The sequence below is a fragment of the Mesoplodon bidens genome, assembly GCF_964165515.1.
Source record: "Mesoplodon bidens genome assembly, chromosome: 3".
Lineage (NCBI taxonomy): Eukaryota > Metazoa > Chordata > Mammalia > Artiodactyla > Ziphiidae > Mesoplodon > Mesoplodon bidens.
In genome coordinates this window covers 147,415,347-147,432,591 of record NC_138178.1, presented here as the reverse complement: position 1 = coordinate 147,432,591, position 17,245 = coordinate 147,415,347, and the positions used below count along the sequence as shown (strand labels likewise).

Sequence of the window (17,245 nt, the reverse complement as noted above, 5' to 3'; positions counted from 1 at the left end):
GCTGTGATTTATGTGAAAGAGTGTTCTTCTTATGTTTTCCTCTAAGAGTTTTCTAGTGTCCAGTCTTACATTTAGGTCTCTAATCCATTTTGAGTTTATTTTTGTGTATGGTGTTAGGGAGTGTTCTAATTTCATTCCTTTACATGTAGCAGTCCAGTTTTCCCAGCACCACTTATTGAAGAGACTGTCTTTTCTCCATTGTATATCCTTGCCTCCTTTGTCATAGATTAACTGACCATAGGTGTGTGGGTTTATCTCTGGGCTTTCTATCTTGTTCCATTGATCTATGTTTCTGTTTTTCTGCCAGTATCATATTATCTTGATTACTGTAGGTCTGTAGTATAGTGTGAAGTCAGGGAGTCTGATTCCTCCAGCTCTGTTTTTTTCCCTAGAGACTGCTTTGGCTATTCAGGGTCTTTTGTGTCTCCATACAAAGTTTAAGATTTTTTGTTCTAGTTCTGTAAAAAATGCCATTGGTAATTTGATAGGGATTGCACCGAATCTGTAGATTGCTTTGGGTAGTATAGTCATTTTCACAATATTGATTCTTCCAATCCAAGAACATGGTGTATCTCTCCATCTGTTGGTATCATCTTTAATTTCTTTCATCGGTGTCTTATAGTTTGCTCCATACAGGTCTTTTATCTCCCTAGGTAGGATTATTCCTAGGTATTTTATTCTTTTTTTTTTTTTTTTTTTTTTGCGGTACGTGGGCCTATCAGTGTTGTGGCCTCTCCTGTTGCGGAGCACAGGCTCTGGACGCGCAGGCTCAGCGGCCATGGCTCACGGGCCTAGCCGCTCCGCGGCATGGGGGATCCTCCTGGACCGGGTCACGAACCTGCGTCCCCTGCATCGGAAGGCAGACTCTCAACCACTGCGCCACCAGGGAAGCCCGGTATTTTATTCTTTTTGTTGCAACAGTAAATGGGAGTGTTTCCTAATTCAGAATTTTCATCATTATTGTATAGGAATGCAAGAGGTTTCTGTGCATTAATTTTGTATCCTGCAACTTTACCAAATTCATTGATTAGCTCTAGTAGTTTTCTGGTAGCATCTTTAGGATTCTCTACGTATAGTATCATGTCATCTGCAAACAGTGACAGGTTTACTTCTTCTTTTCCGATTTGGATTACTTTTAGTTCTTGTTCTTCTCTGATTGCCATGGCTAGGACTTCCAAAACTATGTTGAATAATAGTGGTGAGAGTGGACATCCTTGTCTTTTCCCTGATCTTAGGAAATGTTTCAGTTTTTCACCATTGAGAATGATGTTTGCTGTGGGTTTGTCGTATATGGCCTTTATTATGTTGAGGTAGGCTCCCTCTATGCCCACTCTCTGGAGAGTTTTTATCATAAATGGGTCTTGAATTTTGTCAAAAGCTTTTTCTGCATCTATTGAGATGATCATATGGATTTATTCTTCAATTTCTTAATATGGTGTATCACATTGATTGATTTACATATATCGAAGAAGCCCTCCATCCCTGGGATAAATCCCACTTGACTATGGTATATGATCCTTTTAATGTGTTGCTGGATTCTGTTCACTAGTATTTTGTTGAAGATTTTTGCACATATATTCATCAGTGATATTGGTCTGAATTTTATTTATTTATTTTTCTTTCTTTTTACGGTACGCGGGCATCTCACTGTTTTGGCCTCTCCCATTGTGGAGCACAGGCTCCGGACGTGCAGGCTCAGCGGCCATGGCTCACGGGCCTAGGCGCTCTGCGGCATGTGGGATCTTCCCGGGACGGTGCATGAACCCGTGTCCCCTGCATCGGCAGGCAGACTCTCAACCACTGCGCCACCAGGGAAGCCCTGTAATTTTCTTTTTTTGTAGTATCTTTGTCTGGTTTTGGTATCAGGGTGATAGTGGCCTCATACAATGAGTTTGGGAGTGTTCCTTCCTCTGCAATTTTTTGGAAGAGTTTGAGAAGGATGGGTCTTAGCTCTTCTCTAAATGTTTCATAGAATTCACCTGTGAAGCCATCTGGTCCAGGACCTTTGTTTGCTGGAAGATTTTTAATCACAGTTTCAATTTCATTACCTGTGATTGGTCTGTTCATATTTTCTATTTCTTCCTGGTTCAGTCTTGGAAGGTTACACCTTCCTAAGAATTTGTCCATTTCTTCCAGGTTGTCCATTTTACTGGCATAGAGTTGCTTGTAGTAGTCTCTTAAGATGCTTTGTATTTCTGCGGTGTCTGTTGTAAGTTCTCCTTTTTCATTTCTAATTTTATTGATTTGAGTCCTCTCCCTCTTTTTCTTGATGAGTCTGCCTAATGGTTTATCAATTTTGTTTATCTTCTCAAAGAACCAGCTTTTAGTTTTAGTGATCTTTGCTATTGTTTTGTTTCTATTTCATTTATTTCTGCTCTGATCCTTATGATTTCTTTCCTTCTGCTAACTATGGGTTTTGTTTGTTCTTCTTTCTCTAGTTCCTTTAGGTGTAAGGTTACATTGTTTGAGATTTTTCTTGTTTCTTGAGGTAGGCTTGTATAGCTATAAACTTCCCTCTTAGAACTGCTTTTGCTGCATCCCATAGGTTTTGGATTGTCGTGTTTTCATTGTCATTTGTCTCTAGGTATTTTCTGATTTCCTCTTTGCTTTCTTCAGTGATCTCTTAGTTATTTAGTACCATATTGTTTAGCCTCCATGTATTTGTGTTTTTTATGTTATTGCCATGTAATTCATTTCTAATCTCATAGTGTTGTGGTCAGAGAAGATGCTTGATATGACCTCAATTTTCTTAAATTTACTGTGGCTTGATTTGTGACCCAAGATGTGATCTATCCTGGAGAATGTTCTGTGCACACTTGAGAAGAAAGTGTAATCTGCTGTTTTTGGATGGAATGTCCTATAAATATCAATTAAATCTATCTGATCTATTGTGTCATTTAAAGCTTCTGTTTCCTTATTTATTTTCATTTTGGATGATCTGACCATTGGCGTAAGTGAGGTGTTAAAGTCCCCCACTATTATTGTGTTATTGTCAATTTCCTCTTCTATAGCTGTTAGCAGTTGCGTTATGTATTGAGGTGCTCCTATGTTGGGTGCATATATATTTATAATTGTTATATCTTCTTCTTGGATTGATCCCTTGATCATTATGTAGTGTCCTTCCTTGTCTCTTGTAACATTCTTCATTTTAAAGTCTATTTTATCCGATATGAGTATTGCTACTCCAGCTTTCTTTTGATTTCCATTTGCATGGAATATCTTTTTCCACACCCTCACTTTCAGTCCCTAGGTCTGTGTCCCTAGATCTGAACTGGGTGTCTTGTAGACAGCATACAAATGGGTCTTGTTTTTTGTATCCATTCAGCAAGCCTGTGTCTCTTGGTTGGAGCACTTCACGTTTAAGGTAATTATCGATATGTATGTTCCTATGACCATTTTCTTAATTGTTTTGGGTTTGTTTTTGTAGGTCTTCTTCTCTTGTGTTTCCCACTTAGAGAAGTTCCTTTAGCATTTGTTTTAGAGCTGGTTTGGTGGTGCTGAATTCTCTCAACTTTTGCTTGTCTGTAAAGCTTTTGATTTCTCCATTGAATCTGAATGAGATCCTTGCTGGGTAGAGTAATCTTGGTTGTAGTTTCTTCCCTTTCATCACTTTTTTTTTTTTTTTTTTTTGCGGTATGCCGGCCTCTCACTGTTGTGGCCTCTCCCGTTGCGGAGCACAGGCTCCGGACGCGCAGGCTCAGCGGCCACGGCTCACGGGCCCAGCCGCTCCGCGGCATATGGGATCCTCCCAGACCAGGGCACGAACCCGTATCCCCTGCATCGGCAGGCGGACTCTCAACCACTGCGCCACCAGGGAGGCCCCCTTTCATCACTTTTAAGTATATCATGCCACTCCCTTCTGGCTTGTAGAGTTTCTGCTGAGACATCAGCTGTTAACCTTACGGGAGTTCCCTTGTATGTTATTTGTCGTTTTTTCCTTGTTGCTTTTAATAATTTTTCTTTGTATATAATTTTTGATAGTTTGATTACTATTGTCTCAGCATGTTTCTCCTTGGGTTTATCCTGTATGGGACTCTCCACACTTTCTGGACTTGGTTGGCTCCTTCCTTGCCCATGTTAGGGAAGTTTTCGACTACAATCTCTTCAAATATTTTCTCGGGTCCTTTCTCTCTCTCTTCCCCTTCTGGGACCCCTATAATGCGAATGTTGTTGCATTTCAGGTTGTCCCAGAGGTCTCTTAGGCTGTCTTCATTTTTTTCATCCTTTTTTCTTTATTCTGTTCCACAGCAGTGAATTCCACCATTCTGTCTTCTAGGTCATTTATCCATTCTTCTGCCTCAATTATTCTGCTACTGATTCCTTCCAGTGTATTTTTCATTTCAGCTATTGTATTGTTTACCTCTGCTCATTTGTTCTTTATTTCTTCTAGGTGTTTGTTCTTTAATTCTTCTAGGTCTTTGTTAAACATTTATTGCATCTTTTCAGCCTTTGCCTCCATTCTATTTCTGAGGTCCTGGATCATCTTCACTATCATTATTCTGAATTCTTTTTCTGGAAGGTTGCCTATCTCCACTTCATTTAGTTGTTTTTCTGGGGTTGTATCTTGTTCCTTCAACTGGTACATAGCCCTTTGCCTTTTCATCTTGTCTATCTTTCTGTGAATGTGGTTTTTGTTCCACAGGCTGCAGGATTCTAGTTCTTCTTGCTTCTGCTGTCTGCCCTCTGGTGGATGACACTATCTAAGAGGCTTGTGCAAGTTTCCTGATGGGAGGGACTGGTGGTGGGTAGAGCTGACTGTTGCTCTGGTGGGCAGAGCCCAGTAAAACTTTAATCCGATTGACTGCTGATGGGTGGGGCTGGGTTCGCTCCCTGTTAGTTGTTCGGCCTGAGGCAACCCAACATTGGAGCCTACCTGGGCTCTTTGGTGGGGCTAATGGCTGACTCTGGGAGGGCTCACACCAAGGAGTATTTCCCAGAACTTCTGCTGCCAGTGTCCTTGTCCCCACAGTGAGCCACAGCCACCACCCGCCTCTGCAGGAGACCCTCCAACACTAGCAGGTAGGTCTGGTTCAGTCTCCCCTGGGGTCACTGTTCCTTCCCCTGGGTCCCGATGCGCACACTACTTTGTGTGTGCCCTCCAAGAGTGGAGTCTCTGTTTCCCCCAGTCCTGTCGAAGTCCTGCAATCAAATCCCACTAGCCTTCAAAGTCTGATTCTCTAGAAATTCCTCCTCCTGTTGCCGGACCCCCAGTTTGGGATCCTGACGTGGGGCTCAGAACCTTCACTCCAGTGGGTGGACTTCTGTGGTGTAAGTCTTCTGCAGTTTGTGAGTCATCCATACAGCAGTTATGGGATTTGATTTTACTGTGATTGTGCCTCTCCTACCATCTCACTGTGGCTTCTCCTTTGTCTTTGGATGTGGGGTATCTTTTTTGGTGAGTTCCAGTGTCTTCCTGTTGATGACTGTCCAACAGGTACTTGTGATTCTGGTGTTCTTGCAAGAGGGAGTGAGAGCACGTCCTTCTACTCCACCATCTTGGTTCCTAAAATATTATGTACTCTTTTTATGTTTGGCTTCTCTTACTCTGCATCATGTTTGAGATTCATTCTTGTTGTGGCATCTAACAGTAGATCATTTATTTTTATTGCTAAGTAACATTCTATCTGTTGATGAACATTGGAGTTTGCAGTCTGGGGCTATAGAATGGCTATGCACACTTGTGTGTAAGTCTTTGCATGGCCATACACTTTCATTCTCTTGGGTAAATACATAGGAGTGGAGCTGTGGCGTCATATGCCAAGCGTGTACTAATCCTTTAACATATAGGCCTTCTGTGGATTTTCATGAGTACATATGAACTTTGGAGATGAGCAGTACTGGCTGACACATCTATCTTTTCCTGGCCTCAGAGTCCCTCACTGGCAACCCACCGTCTGGTCAAAGTGATGTGCAGTGAATGGCTGTTGCTTGTTACTTTACAGGTCAATCTCACCCTTCTCAAAAGTGTATGTGAATCACAGAACTTCTCCAGGTTGCATCTGTGTTCTCATCTCCTCCCCTCCCCCAGCCCTCCATGGCCCCCAGTTCCCGAGTCCACCTCCTTACCCTCCCTGTTTGTCACTGTTGCTGTCTGTCATGGCTAATGATGACAGTGTGCTATACCCAACTGTGTTGGGCCTGATTATAAGGTGGAGAACCACTGTCACAGGCTAAAAACACATGTGAGGAAATGGACTAGGAGCAACAGGCAACAGCACTTGTAGGGAGAGATGGGGGCAGAGACGCAAGGATCAGAAGATGCAGAGAGCCTGTGCCTCAGCTCCTCTCTCCCAGATGGAGATAAAATACCTGTCATAATGTTCAGAATTAACTGTTAGTTAGTCATGCTACATAAAAGAGTATTTCTTATGTAACAGATACACAATACCTTTTGAGAAATTCTGAAGTTTTAAAAATATTTTAATATGAAGTCATTATCTTTTTCTTTTCAATACACTGAATTTTGTCTTGAAACTCTAAAGCTAGCCTGAAGACAGACAATTCTATTTGATCCCTATTGTACATTTCCCCCATCATCCTCAAAATAGTATTTTTTTAACAGAGATTTTTAAATACTATAGCCCTTATTAGTAATGCTCCTAAATAATGTGGGGTGTTAACTTCATTGCAACACGTTTTACCTTATTTTATTTTTTGGCTGTGTCAGGTCTTAGTTGTGGCATGCGGAGTCTTCACTGAGACATGCGGGATCTTTCGTTGTGGTGCGTGGGTTTCTCTCTAGTTGTGGTGTGTGGGTTTTCTCTCTCTAGTTGTGGTGCGTGGGTTTTCTCTCTCTAGTTGTGGTGCACGGGCTCCACAACACGTGGGCTTGTAATTTGTGGCGCGCGAGCTCAGTAGTTGTGGCACGTGCACTCAGCTGTCCCGCAGCACGTGGGATCTTAGTTCCCTGACCAGGGATCGAACTTGTGGCCCCTGCATTGGGTGGCAGATTCTTTATCACTGGACCACCAGGGAACTCCCCATTCTAACACTTCAGATCACAGTAAAATCATCTGAAGAGTAATTCACCCTTTATTTGGTGGAAAGAGTCATCCAGATTTGAGCACAGATGTATTTTAATGAATATTGTCATGTGCTCTCTATCATCAGATATCATCATTACTGTCAAGTGGAATGATTAGAGCAGCAAGTGCCAGCATTTAATTTCAAAATATATTCTTAAAGTGATCTGGGGCTGTAGATATACATTTTGGAGCCCTCATTTTCATTTTATTACCTTACTAGGGTTATTTAATTAAGGCTGAATCTGTCCTAACCATCTATTACTCTATACAACATGCTGAATGGAGCTCATAGTTCAGTAACAGCAGCACTTACAAGACTCCTGAGATGCTGTTACACTGCACCAGAAGTCAGCTACATCCACCCACAGAACAGGAATGAATTATAATCATGTGAAGTCAAAGCAACCATTACAGGGGCCATAGGTATTTATTTCCAGTTTATCACTGCTTGCATTTTTTCCTCAAGTTCATGCCCAGGTCACTCTCTAATATTAACGTTCAGATTTACTGTTAGAAACACAGGTTTAAGCTCCTAAGATTTAATATCGTGTCATGAATCATGTTTTTCTTTGCTTCGAATCAGGGTATTTCTCAAAAGGATCCTAAGGAACATAACTTGGAAGTCAAGTGAAGAAGTACCATTAAACACCAGTAATGCATTAGAAATTCCCTATTCTTACCTGATGAAGTTTAATGGACATACGAATTCCAGGGACTACTACTTTTCTCAGCAATTCCATGTCAGCAAAGATCCATTCGTCTCGAATTGAAGAAATTCGGAAATCTCCCTTAAATAGGGCATGCAATCCATAGAGGAATGACTCTAAATTACTGTTAAGATTAGAGATAAAATTTACATATTTTAACAAAGGTCTGCCATTACACTGATTCTAACATTTGGTTATGCATCAGAAGAATGTGGGAGTGTTTTGAAGATACAAATGCCAAGAACTAATGTAAGCACCCCTGAATCAGAATCACAAGGGATAGGGCCTGTTTGACCTGGGACCCTTGTTTATGAACTACTATAATAGTGAGTCCCTGAAAATAAGCAACAGGCAAAGACACTGTAACTTAAAAGAAAGTAAGGAGGGCCTAATGGAAAACATGTAGGAATCACAGAAGAGACTTAAAATATGTGGCATTTCTTAATTCTAATTCAATTGGATGTATATGTCAAGAAATCCAGTTTATATTTAGTCCCCAAATCTAATGTACCACTATATTAACAGTATAAATGCTGTGAACAAAAATTGCAAGGAGAAACGAAAAAATAAAAAGAAGTGAATTGTTAGAAAAATAGACATATATGGGAAGAGACCAATCATACGTTATGAGTTGATTATTTTTTCTTAAAATGTCTTAAATCTATTAAATTCTCATTATCTATAGTTGCTCACACGTGTGAATCTTAAAAGCCAGTTCTGTTAACCACTTAGAACTCCACTGTGTTCGGCAAAAAGATCTATACAATACAATATCCGAAGAGGCATTTGCAATAAATTAGCACGGAATGCTTCCATTAAAAACTATTTCAGATTTTTCAGATTTCAGTTATAGAGCTTCCCAGTCTCTTTCTGAAAACAGAAATGCCTTCCTTACCTGGACATATGGTGGGATGCAGTCCCCAAAGCTCTCCGTCCCAGAACACAGAGTCCATAACAAAGAGTCACCAGGGATGAATCTTTGTCCACATCCAGTGGCTTTAAAAAACAAAAAACAAAGAATGGGGTGACAGGGTCAAAAGGCACAAATTTCCAGTTATAAAATGAATAAGTCATGGTGATGTAATGTGCAGCACAATGACTACAGTTTAGTAATACTGTACTGCATATTTGAAAATTACTGAGAGAGTAGATCTTAAAAGTTCTCGTCACAAGGAAAAAATTATTCTGTAGCTATATATGGTGAAAGATGTTAACTAGACTTATTGTGGTGATCACTCTGCAATATACACAAATATGGAATAATTATGTTGTACACCTGAAACTAATTAATGTTATGTCAATTACACCTCATTAAAAAAAGGAAAAACAAAAGAATGTTAGTTATCAGAAAGGAATATGAGTATTTAACAAGTCAGAAGATATCTATTTAATAAATCAGAGAAGTTCAGGAACTCAACTAGTACATACTTTCTATCTCTCCATATAAAAGTTCTAATGAAAAGAAACTTAACAAAACAGCATAAAATGAAGTGTGAATGTATATGAGGAGGTTCTTTGGAATCTTTAAATAAAATCTAATACTTTATAATAATACTAGAACATACTGAAAAAAAGTGGCTGTATTACAGAGTATTAGGATATTAACTAAACATCTCAAAGTACTTGTTTATATACATCATTAGTGATATTGTCCTCTCCTGAAAAATACAATATTCTATCTATATAGCCTATTAGTGACTATAACCATAGCAAAGAAAATCAAATTGATATCTGTAGAATACGGCTTCCCCTCAACCTTTTAATTTTTCAACATACCTTGATTATTGACTATTACATATATATTATATATTAAAAATATATAATACAATAATTATATATATATGCACAAGCAAAATGGTATACTTTATATAATACTACAGAAAATATTGGCAGCATCTCAATGACTGGAAACAATCTAAAGCAGTGGTTCTCAAAGTGTAATCTTGGGACACAACATGAGAATCATCTGGGAACTTATTAGAAATGCAAATTCTTGAGCCACTTCAGACCTATGAAGTCATATTCTGAAGGTGGTGTCCACCATCACACTCCCGGTGATTCTAACACATGCTAAAGTTGAAGAATCATGGATCTAGGCTGATAATGAGCTTAATTATTCTAACTTTGCCAATGGTATATATATTTGGCTTTATAAACCATTAACTTATAAACAAAAAAGGGCAGTTGTCTAAGATACTAACTTAATATAGCTTGGTTAGTTAATTACCATTAATTGCATAATTCAGTTAACAACAGTAAATGTGTAGGAGATCCTACATTTCTTTCTTTTCTGTCTCCCTCCCTTCCCCACCCAGTCAACTTTATATACTGAAAATGTATTGCTTTTGTGATGGGGAAAAAAAAATTTGTTTTTGGCTGCACCACATGGCATGTGGGAATCTTAGTTCCCTGACCACAGATTGAACCCATGCCCCCTGCAGTGGAAGCACAGAGTCTTAACCACTGGACCGCCAGGGTAGTCCAAAAATTTTTTTTATTTTAAATTTAGTTCAGGCCTCTGCTACTGGCCAAGACAGAGTAATAAAGGCCGGATTTACCCCTTGCACCTGAAATGACCAAGAAAAGAATATACTGAGACATTGGATACTAATCCCTGAGAAATGGGAAACCCTACAAGAGTTTCCAGGCTGTAGTACAAGGAAGAGGAACACAGGTAGAGCCTAGAGCTCTCCAAGTTGAGGAGATAGCTGGGAGTCTGGGGAGGTCAACGTGGCTAGAGTTTGCAGGGCAAAGTGCCAAGGAGAGACCTACATACAGAGAGCAAGCTCTGGAGATCTGCAGAGGATCCCTCTTGAGTCCAGCAGATTACTGATCAGCACATGCAGCAAAGGTCCAAGGCTGAGAACAGAACCATCAGAAAAAAAGTAGAAAGGAACAATGGAAAATTCTATGATTGGCTAGAGTGCTCAAAAGAATACTGTCTCAGTAATGGTGAAAAATTAGCCCCAGACTAAAGGTGCTTTGGTCCCTCCTAAGAAAGCTTAAAAGTAAACCCTGAAAAGATCAAACTGTCCCCAAGGAATTTAATTGTGTCACAGAATCATAAGGTCAATAATATTTATGGGAATACAAAAATATCTAGCACTCATCAAGGTAAAATTCATAAAGTCTAGCATCCAATCAAAAATTGTCAGGCGGGCCTCCCTGGTGGCGCAGTGGTTGAGAGTCCGCCTGCCGATGCAGGGGATACGGGTTCGTGCCCCGGTCTGGGAGGATCCCATATGCCGCGGAGCGGCTGGGCCCGTGAGCCATGGCCGCTGGGCCTGCGCATCCGGAGCCTGTGCTCCGCAACGGGAGAGGCCACAACAGTGAGAGGCCCGCATACCGCAAAAAGAAAAAAAAAAAAAAAAAAAAAAAAAATTGTCAGGCATGCAAACTAGCAGGAAAATAGGACCCGCAATTAGAAAAATAATCAATTAATCAATCAAAACTGACGCAGAAATGACACAGATGTTAGAATTAGTCAACAAGGACATTAAAAGAGTTATTATAACTTCATTCCATAAGTTCAAAAAGATAGAGGAATGACAGCATGCTAGTAGAGACATGGAAGGTTTATATCAGTATAAAAGACACAAGGAATTCCCTGGTGGTCCAGTGGTTATGACTCCACGCTTCCACCACTGGGGGCCTGGGTTCGATCCCTGATTGGGGAACTAAGATCCCAAAAGCCCCACAGAGCAGCCAAAAAAAAAAAAAATTAAAGACAAAAATTAAACCTCAAAAATACAAAAAAAATGCAATGTCTGAGAATAAAAAAAAATACACCGCATGAGATTAATGGCATATTAAACAACGCAGAAGAAAAAATAAATCATCTAACAAATGTAACAGAAACTATGCAAAGTTAAACACAGAGACAAAAAAAGACTAAAAAAAAAAAATACAGAGCATTAGTGAGCTGTAGGACAACTTAAGGCAGCCTAATATAAATGTTAACTGGAGTTCCCCAGAAAAGGGAAACGGGAAGACAGGAAAAAAATTTGAAAAAAATAATCACCAAAATATTTCCAAATCTGATGAAAATGATATATACCTAGGGATTCAAGTAGCTCAATGAACTCCAAGAACAAGAAACATTAAGAAGACAGCACCAAGGTACATCATAATTAAACTGCTTGGGACTTCCCTGGTGGTCTAATGGCTAAGACTCCATGCTCCCAATGCAGGGGGCCCAGGTTTGATCCCTAGTCAGGGGATCTAGTCCCACACGCTGCAACTAAGAGTTCACGTGCTGCAAAGAAGATCCCACATGCAGCAACCAAGACCCAGGACAGCCAAATAAATAAATAAATAGCTTAAAACTAGTGATGAAGAGAAAATCTTAAAAGCAGCCAGTAAAAAAAGACATCATTATGTGGTACATACAGGCATACATTGTTTTACTGCGTTTTGCATATACTGTGTTTTGTTTTGTTTTGTTTTGTTTTACAACTTCAAGGGTTGTGGCAATGTTGCTTTGAGCAAGTCTATTGGCACCATTTTTTCCAATAGTATTTGCTCACTTTTATGCCTCTGGGTCACAGTTTGGTAATTCTCAAAATATTTCAAACCGTCCACCAGCAAAAAGATTATGATTTGCTGAAGGCTCAGATGATGGCTAGCATTTTTTAGCAATAATGTATTTTGAAATTAAGTAATGTACATGGTTACAGTTTTAGACGTAATGCTATTGCACACTTAGTATACTTCATAACATTTACAATTGGGAAAAAAACCAATTCGTGTTGACTCGCTTTACTGCGATACTGGCTTTACTGTGGTGGTCTGGAACAGAACCTGCGATATCTCTGAGGTGCGCCTTTATTATTTGTCAGAAACAATGCAAGCCAGAAGGCAGTGTAGCCACATCTTTAATGGACTGAGAGAAAAAATAACTGGTTCAACCCTGGTAGCTCTATTTTGTTACTGTTGGAGAAGACATGTGTCTTACATCCTCAAATGCATTAGAAATTCTCACAAAGACTTCTTGCTAATACTAACAACAATGGTGAAAGAAATGTACTGTCATTTAACAAGCAGGAAGCAAAGTCAAGCTGAGACGAATCTTTCCAATTTAGCATTCCAGGTAGTTTTTTTTTTTTTTTTTTCCTTTTGCGGCATGCGGGCCTCTCACTCTTGTGGCCTCTCCCGTTGCGGAGCACAGGCTCCGGATGCGCAGGCCCAGCGGCCATGGCTCACGGGCCCAGCCGCTCCGCGGCATATGGGATCCTCCCAGACCGGGGCACGAACCCGCATCCCCTGCATCGGCAGGCGGACTCTCAACCACTGCGCCACCAGGGAGGCCCTCCAGGTAGTTTTAATGCAGTTAATCCAGGGCTACACTTACAAAAACATTATTTCAAGCTCTTCAGAAGACAGGTACAGCTATTATATGAAAGATTATTTCCTCCTAGAATACATATAATAAGAGAAGGAGGAAAGAATGACTTTTTTATTTCTGTGTAATATGCAAGTTAGAAAACTATCTTGGAAGGAAACTATGGGAAAAAAAAGTCTGGAGGCAACTTTATTAACATTCAGCAATTTGGAGTCAGCAAATCTTTCTGGTTTAATTAACTTCCTTCCCTGGGAAGAGGTTATTCTGGGAATGGTGATTCAGAAAACAGAATTCATGGTTTTAAGGAGGTAGGGATAATCTTGTTCAAGTTAAAAAACTGGAGAATGAAGGGATTATTTTAATTTTCCTGACACTTTTCTTCTAGAGGGGACTACAAGAGTAGAATATAATCCAGACTGATCTAGTGATAATAAGCTCTCTGAAGAGACTGGGGATACCCAATTTTGGGGGTAAACCTTTTGAATATGATTTATTAGCAATTAAGAGGATGACTTCCTTGAGGTACATCCATGACCTCAGCAATAATTTCTAAGAGATTATTTATTCCTTAAAGTCAGGAAGGATGGAGCCTGTTCCTGAGTCGGTAGACTGAGTTCCTAGTCTAGGTAACGATGGTAAAACCAAACAAAAGTAACCACTATAGTCTAAGCCAGAAAAAGGCTATTAGAATATGGTCACTCCAACCGCCCCCCACCTCCCCCTCCCCCGCCAAGAAATAAGTCCAAGGATTTAAGAACAGTGTGCAAAGCATTCTAAGTATATTTCATTTATGAAAAAAAAATAAACTGCTTGTTATGTGTTTGAAAAAAGAGATTAGCTTTGAGGGCCTCCATTTCCAGACATTGTCTGTTGGTCCTTTTTCTGAGCTCTTACGAGGTTATTTTATTCTATCTTTTATTCCTTCCTTAAAAATATGCTACTGGGCTTCCCTGGTGGCGCAGTGGTTCAGAGTCCGCCTGCTGATGCAGGGGACACGGGTTCATGCCCGGGTCCAGGAAAATCCCACATGCCGCAAAGCGGCTAGGCCCGTGAGCCATGGCTGCTGAGCCTGCGCGTCCGGAGCCTGTGCTCTGCAACGGGAGAGGCCACAACAGTGAGAGGCCCGCGCAACGCAAAAAAAAAAAAAAAATATGCTACTCTGGGGCTTCCCTGGTGGCGCAGTGGTTGGGAGTCCGTCTGCGGATGCAGGGGACGCGGATTCGTGCCCCGGTCTGGGAGGATCCCACGTGCCGCGGAGTGGCTGGGCCCGGGAGCCATGGCCGCTGAGCCTGCGCGTCCGGAGCCTGTGCTCCGCAACGGGAGAGGCCACAGCAGCGAGAGGCCCGCATACCGCAAAAAAAAAAAAAAAAAAATGCTACTCTGCTCAGTATCTACTGTGCATCCAGTACAAAAGCTCAAAGGCCACTGCTCAACTAGGAATTACAAGGATGCTCCTTTTCTTATGGATGAAGAGAAACAGGCTGATTATGATGGGGTGCCTTACTCTAATTGAGTATCTGTAAAGGAAAGACTAAACTAGGTGCTACATCTAAAGACAGTCAGTGTGTACAGCCCAGATCATGATAAAGGCACTGGTTGTCAAAGTGGCTCACTATGCTCCATGGTACAGAGTAATCCTGTACATAGGGTGCTGGTGGTTCAACTACACAAGACTTTGCACTCTGCCTTGGTACTGTGGTTACGGTCCCTGGGGTCTAACCAGGGGGAGCAACACTGCCACAAGAGCCATGGGACCTAGGAGGAAAACAGTAGTTGCTGAAGTCTGTAACTCAGCTTACATTTAGGATAAGACAAGTTATCCTGAAGTGTGGATTACGAACCCCTTGCATTATTATCACCCAGCATGACACAGATCTTGGGTCCCCAGCCTAGACCTACCTACAGAATAAGAATCTTGCAGGCAAGACCCATAAATCTGCATTTTTACACATTCCTGTATCATTTTTACCCATGTTAACATTTTAAGGTCAGTAGTCTAGATGAACATTGTCCAGTATGGTAGCCACTAGCCTAAATTTAATTGATGTAAATTTAAATCAATTAAAATTAAATTAAAAAATTCATTTCCTTAGTCATACTGGCTACATTTCAAGTGTCTCAGAATCTACCATATGTGGTGGGTTAGTAATTACCATATTGGAACAACACAGAATGTTTCAATCATTGCAGAAAATTCTATTAGCACTGGATTAGACTTTGGATTTGGGACAAAGATATTAACTTATCCTTAAGTCTGCTGTGTGTGTTTGGGGGCTTGGGGCTGGGGATGCTCCAAAACGCAGTCTTTAAGAAGGTGCTACACGTAATCTACAACCTAAATCTGTGTATATGCACGTACCTGCACAGGGTGGAGGGGTTGCTATTCGGACAGTGAGATTATGACACTGCAGATGAAAGAATGAGAAAGGTCGCTTACTCTAACCTGTTTTGGCAGAGTTGGTTTGGCCCAACCATAATGAACTAGACAGGTTCTCTTACCCAGATAGTTAGAAAGAGGCAAGTCTAGAAAAACGAACCTCATGATAACAAACAGAGGTATTCTTTCCATCTTTGGAAAAACAGATTCAAAGAGTTATAAACGAAATAAACTCTACCTTTGCTCTTCGGGAAGAGCAATACTCTATCCAGTTGAGGTAAATCACACAGAAACTCTCCCTGGATATGCCTGCAAGTCGATGGTCATAGTCTTCATCAATGTTTGGATTAAACGTTGGGTCCACATCAACGTAATTTCGATCTGCACACAGACGTAGTCCTTCCTGCATCGTCTCATTAGCTAGCCACTCCTCCAGTTTAGAAGAGGTTGTAACATAATAAATGATACCCTAATGAGGAAAAGATTAAAAAAAAAAAACCCTCAGGCTAAATCACAATCTGAATTAACTGCAAATCCTCAGTAAATTAATTCCAACTGTTTATACTGATAGTAGGAATCAAAAATGTATATTCCAGCTCAATACTGTAAGTATACTATTTTAAGAATGCTATAGTAATACTTCTCAGGCTTTCCTGGATTAAAAAAATTAATTTAATACTTTTAAAATCACAACGATAAATTCAAGAAGGCAACTTCAAAACAACTCCAGTCCACTGATTTTAGGATATTCTAAAAACAATTCTGTCTACTGAATTTAGGATCTTTTAAGAGAGATGAAAAACCTTCATTGTGGTGTACTTATTTTGAGAAATTTCTCATAGAAAGCTATTAAACCATCTTGTGATCCTAGGTCAAGTTATAAAAATATAACTAATAAATAAAGGAATAGAAATATACATCTTTAGAGATAGGAAATTCCACACACAAATGCACACGTTAAAAAATGTTGTAAAGTCAATTTCTTTAGCTTCCTGAGGTTGGGTTTAACCAAACATTCAACAGAGGACTCAGGCTTCAACCCAATCAGCACAAATAAGGTGGTGCACAGAGGTAATAACACATGAATCATTAAGATTTAGCATACATTTTTCCTCTTGAAAATGTTGGCTTGGCTTGTAAACCCCCAGTCATAACCATGCTGTACTTCTGTAAAATCTTTAGCAAAAACAGAATACCTGTGCAGTAAAGAACTAATCTTGCCCAAAGAGAGGTTTGGCCTTTGCACCTGGGTTCTGGGAGGTAACCTCTAATCCTATGCACTGTCCTGCCTGATAAGAGAGTCTTTATTTACCTGGAGGCTTAGAACCATGAGCTCTAGAGGATCTGGAAACTAAGGCTGGCCATGTGGGTGGTCAAACAAGTCTAAATGACTGTGTGTCAAGACAAACTCTGCACACTGAGGCTCAGGCGAGCTTCCTTGGCTGGCAACACTCTGTAGGTATCCTCTCACATCGTTACTGGGAGAAATAAACATTGTCTACACAACTCCATTGGGAGAGGACAACTGGAAGTTCAGGCCCTAGTGTCTCTAGACCCTGCCCTATGTGCCTCTTCCCTTGGCAGATTTTAACCTGTATCCTTCCACTGTAATAAATTCTAACCATGAGTATAATGGCTTTGCTGAGTTCTGTGAGTCCTTCTAGCAAATTATTCAACATAATTGTGGTTTCAGGGTCTTGGGGACCCTGCAATTGCAATTGGTGTCAAATGTGAGGGTGTTTTTGGAGACCTCCCAAATCTTGCAATACTTTCGTTCAGTTTGTTGAAAGCAGTG

At 40.4% G+C, this 17,245-nt stretch overlaps 1 protein-coding gene across 5 annotated transcripts in view; it reads right to left on the bottom strand.

Annotated features, from left to right (window-relative positions):
- Positions 1–17,245, bottom strand: part of PCNX1 (pecanex 1) — a 175,996-nt gene that overhangs the window by 16,755 nt on the left and 141,996 nt on the right. For all 5 annotated transcript variants that reach the window (XM_081227690.1, XM_081227688.1, XM_081227689.1 and 2 more), the window contains 3 exons: positions 15,689–15,919; positions 8,628–8,728; positions 7,706–7,856 (listed from right to left, as the gene is read on the bottom strand). In XM_081227690.1, coding sequence (XP_081083816.1) covers positions 7,706–7,856; positions 8,628–8,728; positions 15,689–15,919 — 483 coding nt within the window. The remainder of the gene's footprint in view (positions 1–7,705; positions 7,857–8,627; positions 8,729–15,688; positions 15,920–17,245) is intronic.